The following is a 16,320-nucleotide window of genomic DNA, read 5'->3' as shown; positions in this document are numbered from 1 at the left end:
AGTCAACAGAAGTTCGACAGAGGAATTGTGGAAGTCAAGGTACGTAACCTGTTATAATTAAATATAAGTTAATTTTAGAAATAATTTAAATTAAATGATGATGGGAATCGACATTCAAAGTGTATGTTGTCCTATATAGTATTTTCAAAAAAGTACTTGAATTGGAAAATAATTTGGGACTCTATATTTTAGGATTTGGGTTCAGATTCCATTCCTACTATTTTATCCTCGCCACATTACTCAGGATACAGTCGTTCCTCGTAACACAGAAAATGCTGAACTATGTAATAGTAAATATGTAAACAACTATGTATCATTGACTTCTTTTAGATTCTGAGGTTGAACATAGTTAAATAAGCACAGAGTGTGTAATTATAAAAACTATATTTTCTCTCTAATTTTGAAAGTTTTGATGTTTTGATGATTTATGACGTAAAAGATGTTATAGCTTATAGTAAATTGTTTCTAAAGTTTGGCTTGGTTTAATAAGTTAAAACCCTGATTAAAAAAGGGAGTGAGGTAGTTTTTATCTTAAAGCTACAACAGAATAACTGAAATATATTTCTGAAAATAATCAACAGTCATTCTCTGAACTTAATCTCTATCACAATATGAGATGTCTGCGTCTGTGTCGTCGTCTGTGCCTTTACATTACATCCCGTTGGTGAAACTGGGCCAACTATCTGTGCCAAACGGGGGTATGAAAATTCTCGTAGCCTTGCTAATTTCCCAATAGGTCCAAATTTCATTATGGTTTCAGAGAGAATGAGGTTAAAGATGTCTTATTGTTATTTACATCAACACCAATGCTCAATTCAACTATGTTTTACCTTCTAAAACTGGCTAAAAACTGAAACATGTGAATAGAATGTCAACTTCCAACAATAGTCTGGTGTATCTGCTAGAACATTACCGTGAGTGAGTCGGTAGTCGGCAATTCCAGTTTGTCCCACAACACCTTCCACTTCTGCGGCAGATGTCCCAGTTCTGTTTCAATGTGATGAATCTCTTCCAATAGATGACTGAAGGCATCCGGCACAAACCTTTCTATACAGTCGTACCTGGTAACAGTAAACATCTCCAGATAACAACTGTATACAAATCTAGTTAAATCTTACAAATAGGACAAGAAAAATTAATAGCACATTGACGTGATTCTTAAGTTGCCGCCATCACATAAGATAATCATGACTTGGTTGTGACTACGGGTGAAGATCAGGTTGTTACCGTGATCGTGGAAGATGATCGTGACTTCACCAAGATAGTGCGGGAAATGAACCCACTGAAATGTGAGGTTTTAGAATCGATTACAAAAATTAAGTAAACACTAGTGACAATCAATTTTTCTGTGGCTTTATATTGTTTTTCTTAAGAGGGAGGGAAAAATTTTTTTTGGATCCAGATTTGGATTTAGACTCACCCCAGTGTGACTTGTCTTCGGCTAGACTTGGCTGTTCCGTCAGTCGCCTCCAGCTCTTCCTCCTGTTGGCTATCCAGCTGAACGATCTCTATGTCATAGCTGGGGCCGTACCTCAGCTCCTCCTTCAAGTAGTACTGCCAGATCTCCAGGTTAGCCAAGTGTGACTGTGGCCTCAGAACCTGAATACAGTTTACAATTAGTAAATTTCTTAATTCATCTGTTTGATTAAGACAAGATTGTAAGAGACTAGAGCAAAATGGTATATTTTATCACTAGGGCCTAGAGTGGCTCTTTTCAACCCGAGATCAAGTTTTACGATCGAGGCCAAGCCAAAGTCAGAAAATAAGCGAGGGTTGAAAAGACACTTTTTGCCCAAGTGATGAACTATATTTTTCGTCATATTGCACCATTTGAATAAACAATGTTACAAAACTAAATAGTTTTCAGTTAAAGTAACCTCTCAAAACTACCTCTAACTTGTTTTCAATTTAATTTGATAATGGAAAAAAGCAGCTGTATAGTAAGTGATTCAATCGTTTTGTTCCGTATTCAAGCATCTACGCAACCTAGGTGAATCCAGACTTCATTCATATTTTGTTCTGACCCTTGCCCTGTCACGTGATGTCTGGCAATTCCCCCCATTCCTCATGTACTCTTCAACCCGGCATCATGTTCTCGCCATTTTCCCTAGTTTTGTATTATAATATTCCCCTACTCTATTTGTGGCATATAAATTGAACTTATATTATCGTATGTTTATCTTATGTATTTATTTGTGACACACCTAACAAAAAAGTGAACTGAATAGTTAAAAACTGTATTCAAACTGTTCTTGGTGCAACTACCGGTCGCGTACGCGAAAGCTGGCCAGCAAACATCAAGTGCGTCAACGGTCTACTAGACATCACTTCAGTAAAAAGGAAGGTACCAAATCACATTTCTTCCTATTTAAAAGTTTATTATTTTGTGCTCACAGTGTGTCTCTAAAGCTCATCTTAACATAATATATCTCACATCCCTCATTTTTTATACAGTCCACCATATCGAAGTTTACCCCCCATTCGCTGGTCCTGTCGACCCGGACTACATTTGCCAATTAAAATATAATTGCTACAGTACAATAATTTATTTCTCAAATGAATGTTTATGATCAGTGTCACATCCCTAACTGGTAATATTTTGTCTTGTGAAACATTATTACGAACAATTTTAATGTCCATTCCTGTTTCATACCAGACAATTATTTTCATGTTCAATTTTGTCACTGCCACCTAAATCACGTCAAGTTAGGCCTACCTAGTTTGTCTTGAAATAAATCAAGCGTAGAAAATTTGTAGGATTGAATATTTATTCACATCTCATCCATAAAATCCTTTTAAATAATAAGGTCTCACAATCAATTCAGTCTTATTATTTGGGTTTATAAATAAAACTGCAAAGTTAGTAGTTATTTCCCTGAAATATTCTATCCCATTGTCCGCCATTTTGTAACAACGTTCTGTCCTTTGTGATACACCTTGGTAGTTGGTAGTTCTCAACTTCGCCAACAGATCGCTCTGCGCTACATGGCAACCAATAACCTACAAGATTAGTGAAACGGTGGAACTGAGGACGAACCAATCACCTGTCTGCTATTAAACTGAAAACTCAACTCATCAAAACTCTGTTCATCTACATCAGCTGTTTGTTTAAATATAACCCGATATTGAATTGAAACATATCAACATAACCTGCAAGTTTGTTTATGTTGTTGAAAAATGAAGACATTATTTATTTAATCAAATACTAATTGATAAGGGTCCTGAACTGGAGAAAACTGGTAATTATTGTTATTGCTATACTCTCTTTATTCATTATTGTAAATATTATTGTCAACAGAGATTATTGGTGATAATAACAAATTGATAATTGACTTCACTTTACTATTGAAGTTGAATTGCAAATTGATTTATGCACTTCAGTAGGCCTAGATTTATGAGATCATTATTAATTTAAGATTTTGGGCTATTTTATGAAAACTCATCTATTCTTGTTGTGTGTTATTTAATTTGTTTGTTCATGATGAGATTCACTACCCTACAAAGAAAAGCAAAACTTGTTAAAAACAGGTTTCAGAAAATAAATAAATATTTGTCAAACCAACTTCCTCGAACTGAAGGTCAAGAATTGACTCCTGCTAATATACAGCGTTTACACAATTATAATGAGGAGGTCAGAGATCTATTTACTGACTTTAAAACTTTATTTAATAGAGTTGTGACTGATGACCCTGCTTCTGATTGTGATGAGGAGGAATCATTTTCAATGCATGATGAACTTTCTGACTTGTATGTAGCCCTTATAAGTGACATTAAAGTTCTTTTGCCAGTTGAACCTGTTGTAACACCTACTCCACCTCCAGCTTCTCTGCGCCTGCCTAAATTTGAGTTGCCTAAATTTAGTGGTAACTATGAAGAGTGGGTTAGTTTCTATAATATTTTTGAAGCCTCTGTCAATGCGAATAATTCTGTCTCCCCAGTGAATAAGTTTCAGTATTTGCTTAGTGCCCTGAGTGGTGAGCCCTTAGACTTGGTTAAGAGTCTTAATATTACTCCTGAAAACTATGTGGTAGCCATTCGACTTCTCAAGGATCGCTATGAAAACAAGAGACGTATTGTCACTCAGCTCGTTACAAAAATTCTGGATTTGTCGCCCATTACTAGTGGTTCGCTTAAGAGCTTGCAATCATTTCTCACTGTATATAAGGAAAATACTCAAGCTTTGAAAAACTTAAATCTTGACATTACAACTGAAAACACCCTGTTAGTCTTAACACTTTTAAAGAAGATCCCAGCTGATATTAGAAAATCTTTTGAAGACTCTCGCGCCTTAAACAATGAGATCCCTCTTGTTAATGATTTAATGACCTTTCTTGAAATGGAATTCAAACGTTTAGAAGGTGCTAGTATTTGTCTCAATTCACCATCTACCTCAAAGTATTCCACTGGCCAAAAGTGTCCTACAAACATAACTAGGCCTAATAAGTTTACACGTGAAAGTAAGCCACATTTCACCAACCATACAAAAACTGCTCTTGTCGCCACAACCAACTCTTGTAGATTTTGTCAAGCTGCAGATCACAACATATACAAGTGTCAAAATTTCCTAGCTAGAAGTGTGAGTGAAAGATCTGAGTTTATTCGCAAGAATAGGATTTGTACAAACTGCCTCGGTTATCTTCATAACACTTTCAACTGCCCCTCAAGTAAAGTGTGTCAGATTTGCTCCAAACATCACCATACTCTATTGCATGAGCCCACACGTAGTTCACTTCAGTCACAGTCAAGCTATCAAACTAAGCTGTCTCCTCAAAATAAGACCTACACACCTAATTCATCTTCAAAGAATACAACAACTATTAACTACTAGTCAACTCAATCCAACTAAAACCACAATCCTTCTTGGTACATGTTTAGTTCATGTCTCTTCACAACATGGTCAACATACTGTACTCCGTGCTGTGCTCGACTCCGCTGCCCAACTTACCCTTATATCAGAGAAAGCTATTCAACTCATCAACGCCCCACGTACTCGACTCCATGATGAAATAAAAGGAATCTCTGGTGCAGTTATTAATTCTAGAGGTATCGTACATGTCAACATGTCTGCGATCAATGGAAATCCTTTGGCTAAAAACCATCCTTGTATGGTTTTGAGTAGTATCACATCACCCCTGCCTCAGATACCAGTTTCACACCAGGTTAAGGAATCTTTGAAACATTTTATCCTAGCCGATCCCTGTTTCGATCAGCCTGGAGAGATAGATTTACTTATCGGTGCAGACTTATTTGCCCTAACCCTCACAGGCGAACAGCATAGATTAGGACAAAATTTACCTCAAGCTCTTGGAACCATTTTTGGTTTTGTTGTGATGGGCCTCGCTCCTGTAGCCTCTGTAGCAGGAAACTCATCAAACACATTTCCCATCTCACTCTTGACAACTCATGATTTGGATCTTCATAATTCACTTCAAAAATTCTGGACGCTAGAAGAACCCCCAATACGGATCAAGGCTCAGACTGAGGAAGATACCCTCTGTTTACAACATTTTGAAAACACCCATAGACGTGATGACTCAGGTCGTTACATAATCGAGCTGCCCAAGAAACCAAATCATTCCCCTCTTGGTGAATCTTGTACCAAAGCACAATTGAGACTTAGCTCGATGGAAAGGAAATTCTCTAATCAACCCGAGTTACAAAGGCTCTATTCTGAATTTATGGATGACTACATTGAATCAGGTCATATGACTATTTGTAAAGAACCTCCTACCTCTGAATACTATTATTTGCCTCACCACGGTGTCTTCAAGGAGAATCCCCCGAATTCAAAAATACGTGTTGTTTTTGACGGCAGCGCTAAAACTACTAATGGCATATCATTGAACGACATTCTCATGCCTGGTCCCAAACTTCAAAATGATATCAGTGATGTTTTATTGTATTTTAGATGTCATAAAATTGTATTCACCTGTGACATACGTCAAATGTATCGTCAGATCTTGGTTTCCGATAAGGACAAAAGTTATCAAATGATATACTGGCGCGCTAGTCCAGATGATCCACTCCAAACGTACAAACTCAATACAGTTACATATGGGCTTAATTGTTCCCCTTTTATTGCAATCAAAACCTTGCACCAGCTAGTTTTGGACGAAGGTCAACCATACCCACAAGCTTCTGATATCTTGACCAAGTCTATCTTCTATGATGATATTATAGCTGGAGCTGAAGATCTCGATAAAGCTATGTCAGCTCAAAATGAACTGAAAACATTGCTGTCTAAAGGCGGTTTTGAACTCCGTAAGTGGATCAGTAATGCACCCCAACTCTTGGATCAGATTCCAGTCGAACACAAAGAATCACCAGTGGAGTTGACTGATGGTAGTGAGGCCTTCTACAGTGTATTGGGTTTAAGATGGACCCCAGAGACAGACATGCTCTCATACAAAGTAAAGAATGTTGAAGTAGGCCACTTGCTAACCAAGAGAATGATTCTCTCAACAATCGCTAAACTCTATGATCTCCCAGGATTTCTCACACCTGTAATATTTTGGGCTAAAACACTCATTCAATATCTTTGGACCACAGGTCTAAAATGGGATGATCCAATTCAAGATGAGATAAGAACAAAATGGATTTCCTTTTTAGAAGAACTACCCGTGATCCAAAACCTAAGGATCCCACGCTACATCTTTACCTCAACTCATAAGCTTGCAGAACTTCATGGTTTCAGCGATGCTTCGGAGAAAGGATATGCTGCAGTAGTCTACCTCCGTGTGATCAACTTATCGAATGATGTTAAAATTAATCTGATAATGGCCAAATCTAAAGTCGCCCCACTAAAAAGAGTATCTCTGCCTCGTCTCGAACTGTGCGGTGCTCACCTACTTGGAAAGCTCCTGCAATACTGTTCAAATCTTCTTTCGTCCCACATTAAGATTGACTCGATGTATGCATGGTGTGACTCTACCATTGTTCTTACATGGATACGCACTCACCCCTATCGCTTAAAAGTTTATGTAGCCAACCGTGTCTCAGAACTACAAGAATTAATCTCTCCTGAATCATGGCATTACGTCAAGTCCCTAGACAACCCAGCAGATTGTGCAACCCGAGGACTCTCCCCATCTCAACTCTTAAGCCACCAATTGTGGTGGAAGGGACCTGAATGGTTATACTTGTCATCAGATCTTTGGCCAAAGCCCGAATTCAGTTTAATCACTGATCAAGACACTCTTGAAGTCAAACCAAATCCCTTGAATGTCCTAGTTAACGTTGAAAAGTTAGAAAATTACAGATTTGATTTACTTGAAAAATTCTCATGCTTTAGAAAACTTGTAAATGTCACTGCTTATGTTCTACGATTCATCCATAATATTTGTGGGAACGCCCGACTAGCTGGACAACTTAGTTATAAAGAGATCTCTTCTGCTAAAATGAATCTCTTCAAACTCATTCAAATTTCATCTTTCAAGGATGACATCACAGCTCTGAAAAAGGGCACTCAGTGCAGCTTAAGACTGGCTCGGTTATCACCTTACATTGACGATAACGGTTTGGTAAGAGTAGGCGGTAGGTTGAAACATTCGAACCTTACTCAAGATGCCAAATACCCAATCCTGTTACCTAAATCTCATAATGTTGTAAAACTGTTGGTCATGCACTATCATCTCAAATATTTACACGCAGGCCCTCAGTTGCTGCAATCGATCCTCACTCAAGAAGTATGGATATTATCTGCTCGTGGTGTAATCAGATCTGTAATCTTTAAATGTCAAAGATGTTTTAAGTTGAAACCTACAAATTAACCTCCACTTATGGGAGACTTACCCGAAACTCGACTACGGCCTGTAAGACCATTCTATCATACTGGCATGGATTATAGCGGTCACTTTGAAGTGAAAGTACACACCACTAGGAATTCTCAAAAGCTTAAGTCATACCTCTGCCTATTTGTTTGCTTTACCACAAAAGCGGTGCACTTGGAAGTTGTAACTGATCTCTCAGTGGACTCATTCATTGCTGCTCTCAAAAGATTTGTTTCTCGTCGTGGACTTTGTGCTCACCTATACTCTGATTGTGGAACGAACTATGTCGGTGCCTCCAAGCAACTGAATAAGACCTTCCAGAATTTCATTGATGAAAGGAATACTCAAGATGCTCTCACTAACTTCGCCCTCGATCATTCAATTAATTTTCATTTCCAACCACCAGCCGCGCCTCACCAAGGAGGCCTTTGGGAGAGTGCCATAAAGAGCTCAAAGTACCATCTCAAGAGAGTAATTGGAGATCAAATTCTAACACTAATGGAGCTGATAACCCTTGTCACGCAGGTGGAAGCAGTATTGAACTCTCGTCCACTAACAGCTCTATCAGCAGATCCATCTGACATCACAGCACTCACCCCAGGTCATTTTCTCATCGGGACATCTCTTGTTGCAGTACCTGAAGTAAATGTATCCGATATTCCTGACAATCAACTAAAGCATTGGCAAACAGTTCAGGCTCTACATCAACGCTTCTGGAGAAGGTGGCACCAAGAGTATTTGCACCAGCTTCAACAAAGGAAAAAGTGGATAAAGCCAAACAAGAATCTTGAAGTAGGCGATTTAGTCATTATCCATGACCCAAAAACACCACCACTTCTCTGGCCTCTTGGTCGCATTGTGAAGACATCACCTGGAGCAGATGGCATCGTTCGAGTTGTCTCCATCAAGACTTCGAGAGGAATCTTCTGTCGCCCTGCTACCAAGGTGTACCCGCTCCCCTAATCACAAAATATTTCTATTCAATGTCCTATTTCATGTTTATTTATATTTATAATTATCATATTTATCATATCTTATAATTAGGTGTGTCATCATTATCTATTGTGTATATATATCTACATTGTATTACTTGTGCCCATTTATGAGTCAATGAATCAATTTATGAATCTGTTGAACCATGTATGGTTCAAGGCGGGCGGCATGTTCCGTATTCAAGCATCTACGCAACCTAGGTGAATCCAGACTTCATTCATATTTTGTTCTGACCCTTGCCCTGTCACGTGATGTCTGGCAATTCCCCCCATTCCTCATGTACTCTTCAACCCGGCATCATGTTCTCGCCATTTTCCCTAGTTTTGTATTATAATATTCCCCTACTCTATTTGTGGCATATAAATTGAACTTATATTATCGTATGTTTATCTTATGTATTTATTTGTGACACACCTAACAAAAAAGTGAACTGAATAGTTAAAAACTGTATTCAAACTGTTCTTGGTGCAACTACCGGTCGCGTACGCGAAAGCTGGCCAGCAAACATCAAGTGCGTCAACGGTCTACTAGACATCACTTCAGTAAAAAGGAAGGTACCAAATCACATTTCTTCCTATTTAAAAGTTTATTATTTTGTGCTCACAGTGTGTCTCTAAAGCTGATCTTAACATAATATATCTCACATCCCTCATTTTTTATACAGTCCACCATATCGAAGTTTACCCCCCACGTTTTGTCTATCACGATTGTGTTAGTGTACATTATACTGTCGATATGTCAAACTATTTACAATAAGGCAACAGTAAACTACAATTACCGGTACATACTTTTTTAGCATGCGATGTTTACAATCGAAATTTACAACTGAGTTGACAACAGCTGATTATTACTCCCTACAGAGTAAAAATGCCACATTAGACCCGCAACGCATACATTAAAAAAGGCTGTTTTTGCTGTAGTATGACAAAAATACTTATTTTTAATTATTTTAACTTAAGTATGTGGATAGCTATCTGGAACGATCTGAAATTGTTGTAAGCATAAAATTGTAATATTACTACAGGCATATTTTAACAGTTAGATTTTACACAGGTTGGACCCTCTTTTAATCTTGTATTTGCCTGTCCACATGGGCCTCAAATGCCAATGTGTGGAACGTATTAAGTGGAATAAAGGATGAGCTGGTACAGTAAAAAAACTTCTGTTTTAGGTTTTAACTTTTAGCTAATAACTAAGCTAGCAAGACACTCAAGGGTATAAACTTAATAAGTCACGATTTGGTTTGGAGTGGCATAATGCAGCAACATTTCTTTAGAATCAACCTGGACAAGCTTTGCATTTGATTTTAACATGAATTAGGGGTCTGCGGTGCACCGAAAAAGTCGGTACGGTACAAGCTTAATTACCATTTAAATTCATTGTTAAGCCCCTGAGCTGTGGATATTATTGTAAGATTATATTACTTACGTCAATCAGCTCATTGAATCGTGAGTTTCACCTCAGTACATGTTTCGACACATTGTCATCATCAGCTGAGTTAGTACTTGTGAAGGTTTTATTCACCAGATGGCTTCGTCATGTTGAATAAATTAACACGTAACATGTAACACGGATACGACACGACACATATACATTTATAACACGTAAAACTTGAAGACATGCAGGCCTGCTTGAACAAAACATACGGTCACGCCGCGGGTCGGGGACAGACTGACTATTTGTTTATCCAGGCTTATCATTGTTATCTCGGAAGCAGTGGACAGCTGTTTCTTTGGTAGGAATGATAGAGTTGAATATTGAGTTGGAGCTGAAATTTAGTTTTTTGTTTAGAACAACTTCCTTTCCTTTCCTACGGCGTGACCGTATGTTTTGTTCAAGCAGGCCTGCATGTCTTCAAGTTTTACGTGTTATAAATGTATATGTGTCGTGTCGTATCCGTGTTACATGTTACGTGTTAATTTATTCAACATGACGAAGCCATCTGGTGAATAAAACCTTCACAAGTACTAACTCAGCTGATGATGACAATGTGTCGAAACATGTACTGAGGTGAAACTCACGATTCAATGAGCTGATTGACGTAAGTAATATAATCTTACATTAATTACCATCATCGGTGGTACAAAATCGGTTTGGTACAACCTATAATAAAAATAAACTACTTTCAGTTTACCATCGTAGTCAACGGTTCCGAGCACATAAAATGCTTATCAGATGTTTGTTTACGATCTTTATCTTTATAATTTATTACTAGGGTAGTGATGCAATAAATAAAAAAGCAATAAGCAGTCCCAAATCCATTAATATTTTATCAATTGTTGTATTTAAGTACTTCCAAGAACTCTTGAGTTTGATCACTCCAATCCTGTACAAATTTAATTTATTACTTGCGTAATAATTATTTTTATATCCCAATTCTATTTCATCATCAAAATAATAGTATTTATAATAGCTGTTAAATTTAATCTCCAACTCTAGTCACTATTTCAAATTTTACAACAGTAAAATTAATTTTTACTAATAAAAAATTTACAAGACACAAAGTACCGTGAATTACTTTATTTGAAAATAATCTGTAACAGTTATGTTTTTGAATAAAGAAATATGTATTTTTGTCCACTACTTCCTTGTTTTGTTACACAATTTTGTTAGCAATTGGAGCAAACGGGTGGTGCAAGAGGGGAGGGAGAGGGTCTATGACCTTGAATGCCCCCTCGCCTGGATGGTGAGAGTGATTTATGGTTTGTTTACATCCCGCTGCCCTTCCTCCCAAGAAAAAGACCCTGCAGTTTCAAAAACATTGACTTACAGTTTAAAAACATTGACTTGTGTTGCTAATTAGGGCACTAGTGTCTCTGCATTATGTTGCCAAGTTGGCATTTAATTTTCTTTTCTATTGATTTAATATAATCTTCTATATATTAATTAGTTAAGAGTTCCTTTTAGGGTACCTAATTAATTGTGATATAAACAATATCTGGACTTGAGTTTATGGATTTTTAGTTCTTTTAATTTATTAGTTACTAGCTGTAACCCGCGGGCTTTGCCTCGTATGCTACTGTATGACCTGATATGCAATTTTTACAGTCCTTACTAATTATACCGTACAAAAATGTGTGTGTCAAATACTATTTTAGAGTTTTATAGTAAATCAGTTTACACAACATCTTTTCTTCAATGAGTTCTCGACTTGTCATGTTGCTTAGCCTATTACTATTTTAGGCCCTATAAACATAATTTTTATGTAAATCTATAGACCTACTAATGCCAATAATAGATTTATGTAGCCTATTTATGATGCTGTAACTAATAATGCTTATTGCAAGTGTGAGGTTTTGTTCTTAAGAGGTTAGGAGGGAGGGAATGAATAATACATATTGCATTGTGGAAACATAGAATTTTTATTTTCTTCTTTCTTCTTGTAGTTTTTAAGCCAGTCAACAAGCCCTAAAATTGTGATATGTATGTTAATTGATTTGTTTATAATCTTTTTATATTAAGTTCCATTCAAAACTTGTTGTTTGATTGAACTATTTTTAGTTATTACAACCAAAAAATCATTAATAAACAATTTTTGGCTTGATCCATAACCCGACCAAAAAAAGTCTGACCCTCAGACCCCAATTATCAAGGCAAGTACCGGTACTTAACACGTCCGCTACTGAGCGTCGCATATATGCGACGCCGCGGTCATTGCCACAGACCGAGGTATACATTTGAATCTTACACACAGACCGGCTGTCACTTGGATAACAGTACACACAGACCACGGGCGAAAACCTGTAAAACAGTGATCATTTACATTGTAATACGCTACAATCGTGTTTGTATATAAATTATTCTTGTTTTTTGTATTTTTTATAACCTTTAGTAATGTCGCATATTTGCGACGCCCGGTCTACAGCGAAGACAATAGTGAAAATTATCATAGTTTTCTTGAAATAGACTAAGCGTCGCATATATGCGACAGTTCATTTTTTTGCGTTTTAAGGTGAAAGTAAGTAAAAAAATAAACAGATTATTCAAGAACAGTTTATAACTGAACAAATATAAAAGCTACATAGGATAATGCAGCATACGTACTGCATACATACATACAGTGATGCAGAAAAGTAAAAGCCAGTTTTTCCAACTGTTATATGACGTCACCAATCATCATATCCACAGACCAAGCGACGCAGTTGTGCGTCAGACATCTCTGTAGATCACTGCAGGGAATTCAGTGCCTTCAAATAGACCACTACAAAGATATAAGCATTTTAATAACATTAGAACCCCGACGCAAATATGCGTCGGCAGTCTATTTTAATGTGACTAGCCGTCGCATATATGCGACGGCAGTCTATGGGTGGAAACCGGCCGTCGCATATGTGCGTCGCTGGTCCATGTGAATGGAAAATTTCGTACTATTGCAGTAGCGAACGTGTTAACTTAGTAGTAAAATAGGTGAAGCCTTTATCTTATCTTTGTTGATTTCTTGACACAACCCTGTTAGAAGTAAAAGGTTTTAATAACGTGAGGGACAGTAATTAATTGTTGTTAGAAAATCATTATTTAGAATACTATCCATTTTCATAGTAATGTCTTTGAAATTTAAAATAATGGTTTCAATCTGAGGGGTACACCGCAAAATTACTGATAGCCGCGTACCGTACCGATTTTGTACTGAGAACCGAGGTATATATTGTACCGTAATATTGTACCGTACTGACCTTAAATTTTCTGTACCGCAGACCCCTAACATGAATAAATGAGATTTGTATTTGATTTGATAACATATTTGTATACAGCAACTTACAGGGTTTTCTGTGTCGGGTGTGTACATAAAGTTGAAGAACAGCGGTGCTCTGGCATGCTGCTTCTCTATGTAGTCAAACACTGACTGTCCTAGATTGGACCCGATGTGTGTCCCGGCTAATCTACCACCTGTAACATCAACATTAACATGCTATACATAACTGACTACTGGTTCGGATCTATTTTTTTTTTTTTTACAGTTTCACATCTTTTAAAAATTGAAAAATCTCATAAAGACATTTTATTTTCAAAAAAGTTCTGGTTTAACAAAATGTATTGAGAACTACTTAATCAATCTGTATTTATATAGTCTAATCCAACTGCTGTAAATCTGAGCTAGTTTTGTTATTATTTTGGCTAAATTTTGTTTACAAGTTTTCATGTATGTGATGGACCGGATTTAGCAGATTGGCCCAATAAAAATCTAGTGGATGGGCGCACTAAAATGATTTATTCAGGTAAAATGGTTATTTTGAAGAAATTAAGTGACATCCACTAGAGTGTAAATCAGTAAACTCTGTAGCCTAGACTGCTAGGTCTACTAAAATAATAAACAAATAATTAAAATATACACAAAACAAATGATTGAAATTATTGCCTTTGGCAGTGTTGTGGCACCACATTAGCCCTCTGCAGAGTCTGAAAAACCAGCCACTTTCAATTTCACAGAACGACCAGATCGGGTCACATAAGGCTAGGGTGGAAGGGTTGGTGGGAACACTATGGAGGGTGTATTTGAATTGGTTTAGGCAATTGTTCCTGGGAAGTAGGTGCTAGGTGCTTGCTTATCAGCAACTGGTGTGGGTGGTTTAGGCTGGGAAGCCACTGGTTTGGGTGCCTGTTGATGGGAATTAGCTGGTTTGAATGGCTGTTGCTGTTTTTGACAATGCAGTTCCTGTGGTTGACTTGACCAATGTTGTAACAATAGTTGATGCGCAACGTTAAAAAATAGTTTAACTATACAAACCATTTTTTGTCCCAATAAACATCTAAATTATAAGTTTTAACTCTGCAAGCCTGATTTTTTAAATCAATATGCAAAATATGTTAAGTTATGCTTTTTTAATTATTAAAAAGTTAGCTAGCGTATTTAGATTTCTAAATCTTTAAAAAATACTTTTCCCCTAGTCTTGCACCCTCAGGGAGCTTGCATCCATAAGGCTAGGCCTACCGGGCCTGTTGGGAAATCCGGCTGTGTGTGTGTGTGTGTGTGTCAATGTTTTCCACTCAACTACTTTGGAATGAAGGAAAATTAGTTCAGCTAGATATTAATGTAACTCAAAACCAATATCCTATCCACGATTTTCGGATCACTTGGCGGATAAGGTAACTAGGGTAAACTAATCAACAAAAAAAATATTTTAAATGATATTTTATGATAAATAATAATGCTTTTGCTTTAAAAAAATCATGTCGAACCTACATGACATGTCATTATCCTACCAAGCGAGTTTTCTTTTCATGATATTTCAATATACAGAGAGTGGATTGTACCTGGGTAGATGGTGTCGTCATCCGAGCCAGTGTCCACCCCCTTGTGGTGACTGGTGAGAGACCCCCGCTTGTCCTCCACAGCTGTGATGCCACACTCCACCCTCTCCAGCTCACAGTCCAGTAGAAAGGTGCGGAACCTGCACGACACACTGTGGTATGCCAGGAACCTCAGGTAGTAGTCGTTGAACTCAAACGCCAGTGGGAACTGACAGTGGATCTGCAACAGGACAGAACATTGATGTCTGGGATGCAGCTTTTTGGTTCAATTTTGTTTTATTAGTTGTTGGTTTTGTTATTGTCTAAAAAAGTCATTAAGAATTGGCTAATTCTCATAGATTCCCTGTAGGGATGGACGAGATTGGATTTTTAGTTCGAGACGAGACGAGACGAGATTTTTTATTTCTCATAAAATTTCGAGACGAGATCGAGACGAGATTTCTCTTCTCATACACAACGGGAAATGCACGTTCAAAATTTTTACCTGATTTTGTAACATTGTTAGATGACTGTTTAAATACTAAAATAATGATAATAGGCAAGAATATTTACAATCTTTCATTAAATAACATCAGCATAACATTTTTTTATTAATCACGCCTAACTTATTAATAATGCCTACGATTAGGAAACATGGTGATATCAGTTAGGATAGAGTTCAACTTATCCTAAAATAAAATAAATCATAAAATAAAAGCAATATTAATTTTTATAAAATAGTTACTTGTTTTGACTTTTTTTATAGTAATAAAACATTCCTCACACTGCTTACACTTAACAAAACTTCTCAAATGTTATTAAAGTAATATTATTAAAATAATGAAAGTAATATTTACATTAAAAGAATTAAAGTAATATTTACATTAAAAGAATTAAAGTAATATTTACATTAAAAGAATTAATTAAATAAGAACGCCTTCGAGAAGGAAACGCAACTACAACACGCTCCTGTATTGCGGGTTTCTGCAGGCGTTTTAAAATTTTTTTTTTTAATTCTTGTCTTGATAAAAATCTCGGCCAAAAAGTAATCTCGTCTCGTGTAACGAGATTGAAAATTTCCCGAGATTTCGAGACTTGACCATCCCTAATTCCCTGTGATGGCAAAGACATCATCATCGCCTCCCACAACCGTGACAAAATTCAGGGAATCTTTTGCGATTGCAGGAGTATAATCATTGTATTCAGCAATTGATTGCGATGAAATTGAGAGCATCCATTGCGGCACAATCTTGAACATCACCCGGGATCTCAAAGACATCATTATCACCTCCCATGGTCAAAATTATTGTATAACCCATAAACTTACAAC

The 16,320-nt window shown here is 36.9% G+C and overlaps 1 protein-coding gene across 1 annotated transcript in view; it reads right to left on the bottom strand.

Annotated features, from left to right (window-relative positions):
• The window catches only part of LOC128986866 (myotubularin-related protein 13), a 117,812-nt gene that overhangs the window by 19,048 nt on the left and 82,444 nt on the right, over positions 1-16,320 (bottom strand). Inside the window, exons 29-32 of the mRNA XM_054407440.1 lie at positions 15,015-15,231; positions 13,522-13,649; positions 1,421-1,599; positions 914-1,061 (exon numbers count right to left, since the gene is read on the bottom strand). Of these exons, the coding sequence (XP_054263415.1) occupies positions 914-1,061; positions 1,421-1,599; positions 13,522-13,649; positions 15,015-15,231 (672 nt within the window). The remainder of the gene's footprint in view (positions 1-913; positions 1,062-1,420; positions 1,600-13,521; positions 13,650-15,014; positions 15,232-16,320) is intronic.

The sequence above is a fragment of the Macrosteles quadrilineatus genome, unplaced genomic scaffold (assembly GCF_028750875.1).
Source record: "Macrosteles quadrilineatus isolate MER2022 unplaced genomic scaffold, UCM_ALF_1.0 Scaffold_2__2_contigs__length_208266976, whole genome shotgun sequence".
Taxonomy (NCBI): Eukaryota; Metazoa; Arthropoda; class Insecta; order Hemiptera; family Cicadellidae; genus Macrosteles; species Macrosteles quadrilineatus.
The sequence above is the reverse complement of the archived record's forward strand: the minus strand, read 5'-3'. Positions and strand labels throughout refer to the sequence as shown.